Source organism: Cydia splendana, chromosome 1 (assembly GCF_910591565.1).
Source record: "Cydia splendana chromosome 1, ilCydSple1.2, whole genome shotgun sequence".
Classification (NCBI taxonomy): Eukaryota; Metazoa; Arthropoda; class Insecta; order Lepidoptera; family Tortricidae; genus Cydia; species Cydia splendana.
In genome coordinates this window covers 3,833,331-3,850,266 of record NC_085960.1, presented here as the reverse complement: position 1 = coordinate 3,850,266, position 16,936 = coordinate 3,833,331, and the positions used below count along the sequence as shown (strand labels likewise).

General features: G+C 41.7%; 1 protein-coding gene across 1 annotated transcript; it reads right to left on the bottom strand.

The window, feature by feature from the left end:
- Positions 1-4,513: 4,513 nt before the first annotated feature.
- LOC134789422 (septin-interacting protein 1) lies at positions 4,514-16,737 on the bottom strand. Its single transcript, XM_063760031.1, has 13 exons — positions 16,388-16,737; positions 16,023-16,166; positions 14,861-15,060; positions 14,029-14,148; positions 13,754-13,917; positions 11,397-11,580; positions 10,566-10,769; positions 9,890-10,107; positions 9,294-9,490; positions 8,646-8,864; positions 6,575-6,738; positions 5,298-5,526; positions 4,514-4,689 (listed from the first exon to the last, which is right to left on the bottom strand). The coding sequence occupies exons 1-13, from the start codon at positions 16,491-16,493 to the stop codon at positions 4,514-4,516; spliced, it is 2,325 nt and encodes a 774-aa protein (XP_063616101.1). The 5' UTR covers positions 16,494-16,737.
- Between the last annotated feature and the right edge of the window lie 199 nt (positions 16,738-16,936).

Sequence of the window (16,936 nt, the reverse complement as noted above, 5' to 3'; positions counted from 1 at the left end):
AAATCAAGTAACTTTCTCAAAGACACCGATGTTCTAATTAAGTCCATTTCGGAGATAATCCATGATTTATTTTTTTACTATAAGGCCTCTACAAGCGTGTACACTTGCCTTAGGGCCGGCTTACATATTGATTAGTGTTTAGAATGAGTTCATACATTTGCTACTAAACTTAAGTACAATCTCGGTCGATTGGTGTACGAAATGACATTGATATGTCACAGATTTCAATTGTTTGGTTGAGTTAAATGTAATGCCCGTGTTACAACAACGCTATATGCTACATTTAATTACTTTTTAAACAAAAAAAAAAACAAAAAAGAAAACAAAAAAAAAATTTTTTTTGAAAATTAACTATGCCATTTAGTTCTTATAAAGTTTATAAACGTACTTAACTATACCCCGAAGTTAACGGAATTCAATAAAAACACGGTGTATAGTAAATTACAGAAAAACAATACGAATTTTATGTGTAAAAAAATACAAAAAGTTATAATATCCCAGCATACAATTACTGGGGATCGAACCCAGACCCTCTGTGCAAACAGAAAAAGCGAACGTTTACAAACTGAGCCAAATAGTTCTTAGACGGGTTGACGAAATTTAGCTACTCCTTCTCAAATTTAAATTAGTTAAAATTAAATATCTAAATACCGCCTAAACCAGCGATAATTTTTTTCTGCATTTTTTGCTATTAACTCTGTAAACATGTCTCAAAAAGAAAAAAGTCTTATGATATCGATACGACTATTTGTTTAGGCGCCAGGTATCACGACTCCGCCATTTTTAAAAATTTCCAAAAACCGGATTGACAAAAAAATTTTATTTAGTCATAAAATTCGGTCACAAAATTTCACGAGAATCGGTTAAGAATTGCGACCTGTAGAGGAGAACATCCGGACATACGAAAGCAAAATGCCCGAGTCAAAACGTAGACCTTCGCTTCGCTTCGGTCAAATAAAGGAAGATAAGCTTTACTATAAACTTATAAAGATTAACCCCCTTAGGGGCTATTCATAAATTACGTCATTTCAAATTAGGGGGGGGGGGTCTGGACATCGGATGACGGTAGCATGAAGTAGGAGGAAATGGGGTCATTTGAAGCATGATTTTTGGATGATTATAGGGGAGGGGGGGTCCAAAATCGTCAAAAATCGATGACGTAATTTATGGACAGCCCCTTATTCATAAAACTTTACGGGCCTGATTTAGTTAAATTATGTTTTATCTCTTTCTTACAAATACATAAGTCAAAATGACAGATAAGGACAAACGATTATTAGCTAATTGAGGTTTGTAGCGCGTTTATGAATAAGGGGGTAAATCTCCACGAACGTATACTATTTGTATGCATATGAAGAACTATTATATGTATAATCTGTGGCCTATTAGATATGAGCGCCGATAGGCATTTAGCCGGCGGCGGCGCGCCGGTCAAAATCGGTCGGCGGCGGCGGCGAATCGGCGGCGTGGCCTTGAAACACGTTTGATTAATGAAAAAAGAAATCAAAACAAAATTTTACCGAAAATACATGTTTTTTCTGTAAGAAAGTTATAAAATAAGTGCATTTTTCAATTTCAAGCAAAATTTATTGAATAAAGGTACGATTTTTAGGGTTCCGTACCCAAAGGGTAAAACGGGACCCTATTACTAAGACTCCGCGGTCCGTCCGTCCGTCCGTCTGTCACCAGGCTGTATCTCACGAACCGTGATAGCTAGACAGTTGAAATTTTCACAGATGATGTATTTCTGTTGCCGCTATAACAACAAATACTAAAAAGTACGGAACCCTCGGTGGGCGAGTCCGACTCACACTTGTCCGGTTTTTTTAATATAGTATAAACGATAGCGCGCATCATCAGAGGCGGTCTTAATCTTGGCGAGGCCCTGGCCGGAAGATCTTTCCGTGGCCCTTATCTTTTGTACTAAGTAAAAAGTAGCGGATTGACTGTATCATGGAAACGTCTGGTCGACAGTCCAAAGAGCCGAAGTGAGGAAAATCAAACTCCGTCATGAACCAATATCGACCCAACAAACCGATTAATGTCAAAAAGGCCGAGCTCCACCTAACACCGAAGACCTGATTCCGACGCCTTCCCATGAGAGGCTAGATGCTGAGTTGCAGGTAAGCTTACAGCTTAGAATTGAACTCCAGTGTGAGCTTGGCTGAAGGCCGAATGCGCGGAGCGCCGACTACGGCGCGCTTCTTTGCGAGGCCGAAGGACAAGCTGCAAGAGAGCAAAGCTGGAATTGAACTATTGGTCCAGTGTAAGCAAGTCCGAAGGCCGATAAAGACCGAGGCCATAGTGTTAAAGACCTGGAGCTTTCCTGCAGGTGCATTTGTACGAGGCCAAAGGCTGTGCTGCAGTGGAGCTAAGATCGGAGAAGAACCAATGACCAAGCATTTTAAAAGCGAGGCCTAAAGTTAGGCTCCAAACAGGGTCGAAAACTTGGAGGTTCAGATAGCGGCTTACTTCTATGCGAGCGATGCGAGGCCAAAGATTGGGCTACGAGGGAGCAACGCTTGAAATTTGAACAATGGCCAAGCTTGAATGAGACCCGATTCCGTTTCCGATGCCTTCCGTGCGAAGCCAACGGCCACCTTTGGGCGTGAAAACACTTAATATCTGAAATGAACCCCCTTTTACACCTTTTTAAGACATTCAACCATGTTTGCAATGGTTAAATTAGCGGTGAATGACGGATGAGCTAGCCAGCTGGCAAAATTAGTCATTTCGTTGCCCTAACACTAGTAGCGCGGTTACCAAACAGAAAAGTTTGAATTTACCATCGATATCTTTGAATTATATGGACCTAAAATACCTTTTAATGTCTATAAGCTATTCAGACTGGCCCCGTTAAAGATCTAAACTAGATAAAATATATATTATCTGATTCTGAAAATAGTAGTATCTAACAAGGTCACGCCGATGCCACGCCGATAGCGCAGCGTCGGCGGCGGCGGCGCGAAAATTTTGTCGGCGGCGGCGGCGCGCCGGCGCGGCGCTCATATCTATGGCCTATATGTTGCCTAGTTAAATATTAACACACCAATGTTTAGACTGAGTTATGGCACAACTTACTAATACTTGTAAAGTTAGCAAAACAATTAGCTAAAATGTATGCAGGGGTGCTACACTGATAGCGTTACAGTGTACAAATATACTAGCTAGGGGTCTATTAATAAATTACGTCATTTCAAATTAGGGGGGGGGGGGGGTCTGGACATCGGATGACGGTAGCATGAAGTAGGAGGAAATGGGGTCATTTGAAGCATGATTTTTGGATGATTATGGGGGGGGGGGGGGTCAAAAATCGTCAAAAATCGATGACGTAATTTATGGACAGCCCCTAGGTAGGCAAGGTACGTATTTCTTAGAATATTTTTACTCCACTATGCGTATCGATTTGTTATCGAATTTTAGTACTTAACAATTGTTATATGCATTTTTACATGAAACTACATGATTTCCAGTGAAAATATAAAATTGCGAATATTTTTATCTAACTTTACTTTGAATATCACGTGCTATTTTAAATACCTACTTGCCTTGAATTAAGTATATTTTATAAGAGATTTCCAAAACTAAAACGTACTTTTTATGAATTTACAGTCACGAAAATTATAATTTTAAGAATGCTTGTCACAATTTCGCTTCTGATTTCAGTATTTTTTTGTTACCTCTTTTGAATTTATCTATTAACGAATTCCAGTTATTTATTCAAGGCAAGTTAATTATCCATAGTGCCATTTATGATCGAATTTATATTTTTATAGTTAAGGATCATTTTTTACTACTGTTAAGTAAACTTAAAAAGGTTTTTTTTTTATTATATGGAAATATGTATAACTTCATAAGTATCATAACTCCACTGACGCTTTGTTAATTTTTTGTTACCAATATTGTTTGAGTTAAATTTGTATTGCATTTGGTTGTTTTCATTATTTATCCTTTTACCTACAAACTAGTGAGAACACGCTGAGGTAATTGAAGGAAAGAAAGTACCTATGAATAATAGTAATACAACACCACATAAAAGTACTATTTTTTATTATCACTTAAAAAACTATGCAATTTTAAATAAGTTACTTAATTTTTCAACGTTGTAGTAAGTCTATACTATAGATTATAGACCCTATAGTGTACATCATATCCGTTATGGATTATGGACCTTTAATGTGTCATATTTTTCTTATCTGGCCGCGTAGCCAACATGCCAATCGCTTACGCTCCGTAGCGATCGAAACGCAACTGTCACTGTCGCAGGAATATGGAAGAGTGATAGAGACACAAAGCGTTTCGTTGTCGAAGCGATAGCGATTGTAACCTTGGCTAGGCCTGTAGATTTCTTTAATTTTTTAATACCACGTCTGTGGCAAACAAGCATACGGCCCGCCTGATGGTAAGCAGTCACCGCAGCCTATGGACGCCTGCAACCCCGGAGATGTTACATGCGCGTTGCCGACCATTTAGAAACCTGTACACTCCTTTAATAGGGATTCGATTAGACCCACTATTCCTCAGCCAGACCCAGCAGCCTGTCCAGGCCGACGGGCTCGAAGGTGCGGCCGCTGTCCTTGGAGTACATGATCACGTTCCGTATGACGTAGCACTGCATGCTGTCGTTGCCGATCTTGTACAGCGGACGCCCTTCCCGCGTCTTGCCCGCTAGCGGCACGAATGTTATACCTGCAACAGATAGGAAATATAAATATGTATTTATAGAAGTTATCTACGGAATCTATGGGTGCACTGCGCATGTTACTCGAGTATACAATGTATATGTACCCATTTTTAGGAGGCAATTTAGTCTGAGCCGGTTAGTGAGTGTCGATAGAAGTGATACTGATAGGTTTCCTTCTCCACCGTGAATGTGAAGCGAGGGGGGTTCTATGGAATCTATGTCACGTTTTACAGTTGACCAATCCGCTAATTGTGTTTGGTGCAACTGGCCCTAACTCAAGCAGATATATCCCGAGCCGATAAGAGAGTGCCGAGATAAGTCGATATACAAGGTGCTCACGAGGAATGCGAGAGATTTTAACCACGTATTTCTGAGGTCAAATCAAGGAAAAAATGAAATATGAGTTTGGATGGAATAGGATGGTTTCACTTTTCACTACACCTTATAAAACAAAGTCCCCCGCCGCGTCTGTCTGTTTGTGAGCATGTATGTTCGCGATAAACCGAAAAAACTACTGAATGGATTTTCAGGCGGTTTTCATCTATCAATAGAGTGATTCTAGAGGTTTAGGCGGGTTAGTTATTTTGTTTACAATATATTGTTATATCTTTACCTCTCTCTATACACCTTGACTCGAGCAGCTCCGAAAAGCTCTTCTGCTGCGTAGTAGACGCTAAAACGTCTGCAATCTTGCTGGATTCCTTTTCGGCAGTGAACGTGAAGCGGGGGGGAGGGGGCGGCTCCACGGAGTCGATGTCGGCGCTGCGGTTCATCATGTCGAGGGCCTTGCGGAAGGCGTCGCGGACGCCAGGCTCTTTTAGAACTTCTTCGGGGAAGATTTTCTGTGGAAGATTAGGAAGGCTTTAAAACTCAAAAAGATCACTAGGGAATTAAATTTAACCTAAGCTTCAAATCTCACAACAGCTCACTAGTTCAAAGTTGGAACTAACTCACTTGCAGTAGTATACAAACTCTTCGATTATGTTTGCGTTTTCTTATCAGGTTGTCGTATTTAAGAGTAAAATGCCAATGACAACTTAATATTTGTATAAGTCATTGAAAAACACCGATTGAGTACAGAACTTGACCACACACATTGCTAATTTTTGACAGGAAGTACCGTTTGGAAAATTTTGATATTTAGGCAAGTAGTAGGACAATGTCTGGCCTACAACTAGAAAAAAAAATTAGAGGTGTCACTACTTCACAACGACATTAAAAAAATGTTTTATTTATTTTTTACTTCATTTTTCTTTTTTTTATATGACAACTGGTATTCGTTTTTTGAGTATCGATGCATACCTAAATAAAGAACACTATTCAAAAAAATTAAGCAAATCGCTTGAATACATCCCGAAAAACAATACATTAAAGAAAAAAAATCATAAAATCATAAGTCAAAAACTGTCACTAGTAGCCTAGTAGGATGTTGATACTTAGCAAAAATACCCTTCACCATAAGAGGTACTCACAAAAAAAACCCGAATCAAATTGATTTAAGGGCCGACTTACTATAGAAAACCGACTATGGCCTTTAATGGAAATCGTTAGAGCCGTTTCAGAGATCTCCGAATACAAGAATTGCTCGTTTAAAGGCATAAGAATATTGTTTTGGTTATTTTCAGTGCATCTTCTATTCTTATGGCGGCACCGCAACATGCCACTGTACTGTACCAATTTACATGGACAAGTTCGTTAAATAGCGATCCTTCAATATCCAGCTTAATGCCAAATGGCGTTAACGAAGCAGGTCTCAGTTCCATTGTGTGACAGGGAAGCAACACTTCGAACGTGGGTCGCGGGAGGCCCTGTGGTTTCGGATTCGGGTTCAGCTGCGCCATCTATTAACGGAATAATTACAACAAATTAAAAATGTGGAATGCTACCGACCTTAAACTGCGTGTAGCTGTGCAGCACCTGCGCGTGCTTGGGCGCGGTGTTGAGCCAGGCGGCCAGCGCGCCCAGCCAGCGCGGCAGCAGCGCGCGCGCCGCCACCGCGCCCAGCGTGGCTGCTCCCAGCAGCTCCAGCCAGTCCACGCACCACAGCCACGCCGCTGCACATCAATCAAACTATTAACTAGTAGTTCGCCCCGAACTGTGAACTCGCGGTTCGCCAAAAAGATCAATTGAATGCAGTGCTACTTAGTCCGAGATGGGCATTTCGTAAATTATTCCTGATTCCACGATTACTTGAAATTACTTTGTAATCTGATTACCCATTCCCAGATTACTTTGTAATCTAACAATACCGAATTACTAAGTACAATTCCACTTGAGGAATCAGGAATAAATTTTTCGAATATTACAATTACTAGTAATTGGAATCAATGTCGATTCCTCGTTACAGGAATATATTACTTGATTCCTTTCAGATTACATTTCGTACTACTACTATCAAAAGTACATTTCGATAGTAGATATAGATGTTGTTGACTTACTAGGATGTATCTACCTATACCTTATTTGAAACCGGTGTGCAGATTTCTAAAATGATGACATTGATGACCATGACCAATAAAACGACATCCATGACTACTTTTATGACATAGTGCATGGCCGCCATTTTGGATTCCAAAATGGTCATCATTTTCGAAATCGGGGCCCCCTAAAACCTATAAAACGACATCCATGACGACTTTTATGACATAGTGCATGGCCGCCATCTTGGATTCCAAAATTGACATCATTTTCGAAATCTGCACTCCCTAAAATCTATAAAACGACATCCATGACGACTTTTATGACATAGTGCATGGTCGCCATTTTGGAATCCAAAATGGTCATCATTTTCGAAATCTGCGCCCCCTAAAGCCTATAAAACGACATCCATGACGACTTTTATGACATAGTGCATGGGCGTCATCTTGGATTCCAAAATTGTCATCATTTAAAAAAAATCTTAAATTAAAAAAAACAATATTATAAATGTGTAACAAACCGAGCACTTTCATTTGATACCAAACTCGACCTTACTGTCTTGCAATTAAAATGACCAGAATAGCAAGACCACTCAAATGGCTTTTTAGCATTTTAAGCTCTTCTAGCTCAATAACCTCTTGTTCGAGCCTGCTCAAAATTTAATGACTAAAATATAATGCCCTCAACTATACGTTCACCCAATTTCATTTAAATTAGAACAAATTTACTTAAGTTATTGAGTATCAAACTATCCTCTGATAGTTCAGCTTAAAAACATCGAAATGCCGGGACGTGCCCCTAGCCAGCCGTGTGTTCAAAGTCGAATGTAAGAACTTCACTTCGCTTCGCTCGCTCGTTCGATAAACTGTCTGCTTATCTGTTCCTCTGTTCGTCTGTCTGTGTCACAAATAGTGATCCAAAGGACTCGAGCCTTTTAGCTCTTTTTTTAGGGCTCGCCTCATTTCTTGACGCCTAAAAGGCTAAAAGCCTATTTAGCTCTTTAGCCCCCGAGCCTAGTTCTATTTAAGATCCTAGACTCTTGGGGCTAATAACCTTATTAAGGCTTGGGGCTAAAGAGCTAAATAGGCTTTTTTTAGGGGTTTAATAAGGTTATTAGCCCCAAGAGTCTAGGCTCTTAAATAGAACTAGGCTCGGAGGCTAAAGAGCTAAATAGGCTTTTAGCCTTTTAGGCGTCAAGAGATGAGGCGAGCCCTAAAAAATAGAGCTCCAGAGGCTCGAGTCTTTTGGATCACTAGTCACAAATGTCACAATACCTAACTATAGCCACAGAATAAATAATAGTACTAGGTACAGAAGACTCACTTTCTAACAAAACGCGTCTGTTACGATCAGCACAGATATGGCCGCTAGGTGGCGACAGCGCCACGCGCGGCTTATGGCAAACCCCAAAATTGGGGCCGAACGGATGTACTTTTAGCTACCTGTAGCAAAGCGACGAAATCGCGGAGTGAGCCACGCCTGGTATAGCTAAGTTTTCTACACGGGTCACTACTGTAACGAAAGTAAAAGTAGGCATTCTTACTGTTCTCCTGTCCGACGAGGTGCACGGGTGCGTGCTGCAGGCAGTGCTCCAGCTTGGGCACGATGTGGTGGTGCAGCATGGCCGTCAGCGCCGCGCCCCACGCGCCGCGCCACGCCGCCAGCAGCGGCCGCGCCGAGCCGTCCGCCGGGTGCCACGCCGCCAGCGCCGCCGCCAGCCGCGACCGGATCAGCGGGTACACGGCGGTCGCTAACGCGGACCCTGGGAAACAAAACTTCTGTTACAGTTCTGACAATTTTCGTGGAGATCCAAGCCTCCAAAGTGAAGATACAGTTTCGAAGCAGGAGCAGATGCATCCAGGATAAAGGAAAGTTTAAAAAACAATGATTAAACTTTATAAACGCCTTAGATAATACTATTTATTAAATGTATCCTGGTCACGGCACCACATACAACGTTTTACTTTATATATTTCTTTTAAACTTAATCACAATCATTATTTGATGGCATCCTGGTATACAGATAGAGGAGTGTGCGTGATAAAATATAATGGTTAATGTTGATGAGCAAGGCCTACACCAATAACCGTGGGGCCCCTACGTCGGCGGCCCCGGACGCTGATAGCCGCATTAGCCCCTCCATTAGTGAAGCCAGCATAAATCTGTATAAGCTAGAGGATGTAGTACTCACCAGCAAGAGGATGCCACGGCAGCACCCAATGATGCAGCGGCTGCGTATCGTGCGTGGGGTCCCAGCCTCGCACGGCCTCCAGTAACCGTGGGGCCACAACGTTGGCGGCTACAGACGCTGACAGCCAAGGAGGACAGGCCTGGGACCACTCCGTTAGGGAAGCCAGCATGGACTCAGGGATGCGCGGGTTCCATACTCTGAAAAGGACAATGAAATTCATATTCCGGAAACCACCTCAACTTTTGCTAGCGGCGTGACGCGTATGGCTACTGTGACCTCGGAATAATTAACAATGGAGCCGCCATTAACAGGCGTTCCCCTCTGTCGAAAATAGGCGGCCAAGGGTCAACCACATGTCAACCATATGTATGGACTGACGTTTATCTGACATGACGTACCTATAAATTTTATGTGCCCCTCCCCCGCAAAAAACGGCAGACTATTTTGTACCGAAAATTTTAGACATGGCGTCTCCGTTGGTTATATCCTCTAAGGCTGTGACAGATGAGTTTCAAGAACATTTTATAAAACATCAGTAGCGCAATTCAATCGTTCGATCACCGCCATCTAGCGTAAAATGTGTGCATTATACTTACGCGGCAGCAGACTTAAGTGCAGGAGCGTAATGTTGCCAGAGCAGACTGTTATAAGCCTCTTCGCTTAGCAACTGACGCCATTTGAGGAATACTGGGACAGGTTCAGCGGGCGCTTTGAGAGGGTCCCACTGTGCCATTAGAGCACTGAATAAGGGACTGACGATGTTGCCCGCGATGGCGCCGATGCCGAACATGTCGTATTCGAGCGGGTAAGATTCCTGCGATTTAAAATTATATTACATACAAATATTAAAATACATGGTTGTTTTAATTCAAAATTATTCTTTAGAATAGGAATTCGCTTGAGAGCTATGGTCTCACTTCAGGCCATAACATCTTGTTTTCAAATTAGAAGTATTAGAACTACCATAAAACTTACCAACCTCTGTTAAATATTGTCTCTTTTTAGCAGACGGAACTGTCAAAATGACGGATAAGGACATACGATTATCGAAGGTTTGTTATTTTTGACGTACGTTTATGAATAACGCCATAAAAATAAGTAAGTAAACCCGTATAACTATATAACAGTATAACGGACTCCTTCTTGAAGGAGTGGCCAGACACAGCACTGGACAGAGATCTGTAGAGAAATTGGGGGCAGGCCTTTGCCCAGCAGTGCTCCAAATAAATAAACAAACCCCCGTAAAAAACCTTAACATAAAATATTTCTCACCTTCAGATCCGAGACGACCTCATACGCCCTCTCAAGCGAGAGGTCCGGTTCGCTAAGCTTCGCCACTCTCTCCCTGATATCTCGCACTTTGTCGATAATCTCATCCTGCTCTTGAAGTTTGTCGTCGCACTCTTTCAGGTCTCGCTCGAGAACCACGATCTCGTCCTCCGCCTGTTGGAGCTCGCGAGCGTTCTGGATTATATCCTGGGAAAAAATAGATTAATTTAATTTGATACTTTTTGTCTTAGACTTAAAGACTATTCTTGGGTGAAGTTGGGTTTGAAGTTACTGCGTTGCATTTATAGTGGGGTATTTATAATGTAAGGAAGGATAATACCGCCGGATAAGACCCAGGCATTCATAATCCGTTTTCATTGTCTCGCCGTAAAATTATTATTACAAACACATACTTATATTTTTATATTATAGGTAGAAACAAGGTACGTATATCAAATGTAAACGCATTGTAAGTACTAGTAACGAAAGTTTTCGGGAAGAGATCGCTCTTTAGCGATAAGGCTGCCGCCTGCCTGTTGTTTACCTCTCTCTTTATTTATTATATGCGTTCTTTGAATATTTTGAGGTTGTGCGATAAAGAGAATTCGTATTGTATTGTGTTATACCAACCTGTTCACAACACTCCATCATCAGCTCCAGGTTATGCACCAGCTTTGGGGCGGAGAAATTAGTGCACTTTCGTCGCGGCTCGTGCTCGAAGCGCGGCGTCACCGCTCGAAGCGCGTGGTACCCGCTTAGCACTCGCTTCTCTTTGTACATGTCATCTACTGACCTGTTTATATGTCCCACTCTAACTACATGTCCCTCACTAACCTGTTCACAACACTCCACCATAACCTCCAGGTTATGCACCAGCTGTGGGGCGGAGAAATTGGTGCACTTTCGTCGCGGCTCGTGCTCGAAGCGTGGCGCCACCGCTCGAAGCGCGTGGTACCCGCTTAGCACTCGCTTCTCTTTGCCCGTCATGTCGATTACAGGTACTCGAGACAGCTCGCTACTGCAAAAGAAATATGACTATGAAAACAAAGTCCTTAAAAAAGGTGTTGTACAGATGTAATGCATAATTATTTTACTTCGTATTTTCACGGAAATTTACGAACGTGTCTTGGTATTTCAGTCAGTCTCGGTACAAAAAGTACTGAGGTTGATTGAAGTAGCTTTACAAATACGAAAGTTTCCGAGAAAATGCGAAGGAAAACAATCTGTATGCTATATAATAAATTATTGGACCGCAATTCCTAATGTAGTCTTTTCAGCACAAAATCCTACAGTATCCTTTGTGAGGCTTCTTCCAGTAGCTACACAATTTTCTAACATACTCTATATGAATAAAGTCTAATCTCGAATGATATATGTATATATGTATAATTTTAATACTATCTTTTTAGGGTTCCGCACCCAAAGGGTAAAAATGGGACCCTATTACATACTAACACTCCACTGTCCGTGTGTATGTCTGTCCGTCTGTCTGTCTGTCACCAGGCTGTATCTCATGAACCGTGATAGCTACGCAGTACGTAGAAATTTTCAGGTGATGTATTACTATACAACAACAAATACTAACAACAGCTACCAGGTATTAAGAAGGTCAATAAAGCTTCTCTTTCTTTGCTGGGGGCGCCAATATTTCCTGATGGGGTCAGTGCGGCTCTGCAGACTAAAAAAGAGGCTCTTGAAGCAGTGCGGGGTCACTTAGGAAATCTGTCGTCCCATGTCGCTTTAACATTGTTGCGAAATTGTTTTGCCACTCCGCGGATGACTTATATTTTACGGACGTCGCCGTCGTGGCTTTTTGTCGACGACGCGAGGGAGTTAGATGGACAGCTGAAGTTGACCTTGGAGCTGGTTCTGAACGTGGAGCTCAGTGAAGCACAGTGGGTTCAGGCGACACTCCCTGTTCGGTACGGTGGTTTGGGGATTCGTCGCGTGGAGGATGTGGGACTAGTGGCGTTTCTTGCGTCTTCGTTTGGAGCTGAGGGTCTTGTCACTCGCATTTTTTCTTTGAATGGTGGCAATTCCCCGGTCCCATTCGTTGCTGAAGCGCTGGCAAGATGGTCGGTCACAGTCCCGGGCGATTTGCGGCCTCAAAACCCTGCCGTTCAGCGGGAATGGGACGACGTGTGGAGCAAACACGTATACAGCTCATTGGTGTCTGGTGCCTCGGGAGCAGATCTGGCGCGTCTCAAGGCCATCGCGGAGCCAGAATCAGGGGCGTGGCTCCATGCATTGCCCTCACCTCAACTGGGTACCATGCTAGACAATGACTCGCTGAGAATAGCTGTGGCACTCAGATTGGGGGCAAAAGTGTGTGAGCCTCACCGCTGTGGCTGCGGAGCATGGGTGGCGGAGAACGGGCATCATGGCCTGAGTTGCCGACGATGCGCTGGCCGTTTTCCGAGACACCACTCTATAAATGAGATTGTGCGGAGGGCCATGGTTTCGGCAAACATTCCCTGTGTGTTGGAGCCGCCGGGTCTCAGTCGCACGGATGGGAAGAGGCCGGACGGCCTTACGTTGGTTCCGTGGCGGAGAGGACGCTGTCTCTTGTGGGATGCAACTTGCGTGAGCACGTTCGCTGCATCCCATTTGGGGCAGACCATGCGTTGTGCTGGTTCGGCAGCGGAGACTGCTGCCAAGCAAAAGCACGTTAAATACTCCGCACTGGCATCTGCTTACGATTTTGTGCCGGTAGCACTAGAGACAGCGGGGCCGTGGGGAGTGGAAGCTCGCCGACTTTTTGGGGATATAGGCCGGCGTTTGCGGGAGAGAGGTGGGGATCCTCGCTCTGGGTCGTACTTGGTTCAACAGGTCTCCATAGCAGTTCAGCGGGGGAATGCTGCAGGCATTATGGGGACCTTTGAGCCAGGTACGATGCAGGGTGGGTTATTTTAAGCTTAGTGTAGGTTAAGTTTTATTTTAATTATTTTTAGAGTTTTTTTATTTTTATGTATAATTTAAACATTTTAATTGTAATGTTTATTAGGTAAATAAAAACCTAATGATTAAATTGAAGAACAAAACAGAATATAATCAATATTTAAGTGGGCCTCCCGTACATCAAAAGTGATTGTTTTGCCGTTTTTTGCGTAATGGTACAGAATCCATCGTGCGCGAGTCCGACTTGGCTCTTTAATTTTATGGATAAATGAAAACGAATAGTGAATGAGTACCTGCTGATAGTGTGCACGGTGGGTTTTCCTTCCTGTATGACGTCATTGGAGTCTCGGTAGAAGTACCGGCCCTTGTGGGATTTCTTCCAGTGGTATGACTTCTCTGGGCCCTTCTCATCTTCCTTCTCTTTCAGACGGCGTTCTTCCTCTCTCTTCGCTTTTTGCTGAAATATTAATGGATATTTATTTTACGAAATTTAGAGTAAATTGAACTGAGATATCATATTCTAATTTGGTTTTAGGCAAGTCTATGAATACAATCATCAGATACTTACAGCTGCTTTCTCGGGACCATAGGCGCCTATGGCACCTCGCCCTTTTCTCACTGTGGCTTCGACGGGCGCCGATATGCCCTGCAGGTCTTTGCCCAGACCGCGCCCGGGTTGGTAACCCATCTGAAACCAGATTACATAATGTTCAAGATAATCTTCAAATATATATCAACTTTTGACCGCCAAAGACCTCTTCAAAAAGGTTCGATGACGCGCCGAATTATAATTTCTTATGAAATAAATGAAGTTACATCAAAACTTGTGATGTTTTTCGAAGGTGAACTTTTGGTGGATAGATTGGATTGAAATAAAGAGCTCTAGGTGTTGAAATATTATTACGATCAGTATACAATGTGAAACTCGTACTTGCTTTTCACGCCCTTAGGGTTTGAATAAAAAAAATCCTTTTTAATGGAGCTTTACAACATTTTAACTTACACACATATGTGTTTTTATATATGGATCTCTCAAAGAACGACTGAATTTCAAATTTCCAGATTCTACCTTATACTTAAGCAACTACATACCTAACCTAACAACTAATAACCCCCACATACCCACAAACCCTAAGCTGGAAGCTCGAAGGTTAGCTGGAAGAGATCCCTTATAGGGATAAGTTCGCCTTTGTACTTCCATTACTGTAATTTATTTTTGTAAACCTGTGTTGTGTACAATAAAGTGATTACTACTACTACTACTACTACCCTATTAAATTTTCTGATTAGAAACCCCTTTTCAAGTAAGCCATTTAACTGTTCTCACCTCGCGACCCTTTACAACTCACTGGCTTTCGCCAGCCCTAAACCCTATTTAGGGTCATAAATAGATTACATACCTGTAAGAGCAGCTTAGCTCCAATACCCTTAGTGTGTTTCTCCCAAGTGCCCATACTTCCGCCGAAATTAGCACTGCGCATCCCCTGACCCTGTCTCCGTATGCCTGCTGTCTCTGACTCATCCGGTTGGGTCACTGCGGACTCCTCATCGGAGCTGTCAACTATGGTTGGCCTGGATGATTTTTCTGCTGGTTCTATCTCTGGAAAAAAATAAACAATAAGAGGCTAAAGTAACTCTATAGTTTAAATGGATGCTTCTCTGGAACTATAGCAGTCATGTTCAATCTACATTTAATTGACCCCTTTGGTTTATAGGTAGCTGTATTCAATACATGAAGCCAGGCCAAAAAATCCCACAAGGAAGGATTATTCCATTGATTACAGAAATAAAGTTTGTTAATACTTATCAGGGGGTTTTCAGAAAAAAGTGTACAATTTGCTTTTTTTTAGATAAAGTAACAACTTTTGGGTTATTTCAACTAAACCTTTCTACTAAAATTTCTAAACTAAACGTCAGAACTATTGATTTATACAAAGAAAAAAAGGCCCACAATTTGTCATACAAATTCTGTGTGTCAGTTTTGTGACTACAAAATGTGTGTATACTAAATGTGAGTAAAAATGTGTCACAAAACTGAATCTTTGATTCCGAAATCATTTGTAGGGTTCCGTACCCAAAGGGTAAAACGGGACCCTATTACTAAGACTCTGCTGTCCGTCCATCCCTCAGTCCGTCCGTCTGTCACCAGGCTGTATCTCGTGATCTGTGATAGCTAGACAGCTGAAATTTTCTCAGATGATGTATTTCTGTTGCCGCTATAACAACAGATACTAAAAACAGAATAACATAAAGATTTAAGCGGGGCTCCCATACAACAAACCTGATTTTTGACCGAAGTTAAGCAACGTCGGGCGGGGTCAGTACTTGGATGGGTGACCGTTTTTTTTATAGATAATGGTACGGAACCCTTCGTGTGCGAGTCCGACTCGCACTTGCCCGGTTTTTTCCTTTTTAAATCGTTAGTTCTGAGTAGGTAGTGAGGTTACTAAGATTCTGAGTAGAAATAACCCAAAAGTTGATGGTTTAAAAAAAAGTAAATGGTACTCTTTTAACTGAAAATACTTTGTAAAATTTCTGCTGAACCATGGTATAACAAATTACCTTGTTTAGCCTCCTTCTTTTTCCCTGCCTGCTGCACACCCCCCGCCACAAACCCGATGGGAGCGGCATAGTCTTTCTGCTTGCGGCTTCTCTGCCGCACATTGTCTTCGTTGTCATCTTCATCACTGTCTTTAGCCCATACACCTGGAATTTCAATTATAATGTTAAGGTATTAATTAACCTATTAACAGTCAAGTAAATGTCTAGTTCACTAAAAATGTTATGAGTTTCCTAATTACAAAAGTATTATCTACAAACTGCATAACAATGAAAACAAATGTAAGAGATATATTATTACAATACTAGTAGCAACCTAAATAAACAAAACAGATTACATATAATTGTGAAATAAGTAATTCTCTAACCATAAATTTGATGTTCCTTCTTGGCCCTTCCTCTTCTATTTGGATTAAATTCGTTGTCTAAATCATAATCAGTGATCTCGAAACGTATCACCTCGTCATCTGACATTATTAAAAACTAAATTAAAGACAGTGTTCTAGTAATAATTAGGAAGTAGAAGCTTTTGTTGTTGATATCAAGTTTGTTGCTGATATTATGGACTACGAATCCTGTTTTTTAACGGTTGTATGCAATTTTTACAAGGACCGTCGTTAAATAGCATTAAATTAATAATAAAATCATAGCGAAAATTTTATTTTAACAAAATATAAGTCTTCGCATCACCGCACAATCCACAAGGTCCATCATAACAAATTTGACACTGACATTGACAGTTGAAAGACTTTAAAGTAAACGACAGAACAGTGTTCATAGTACTATTTCAAAGCGTTTATTTTCATGGCTCAAATAGAAAAATTCGATAGTCGATAAATCGCATGTTGCAGTCACAACGTGATATCGATATTATTCATATTATCGATGTAAATGACATTTACGCAAAATCTATCTTG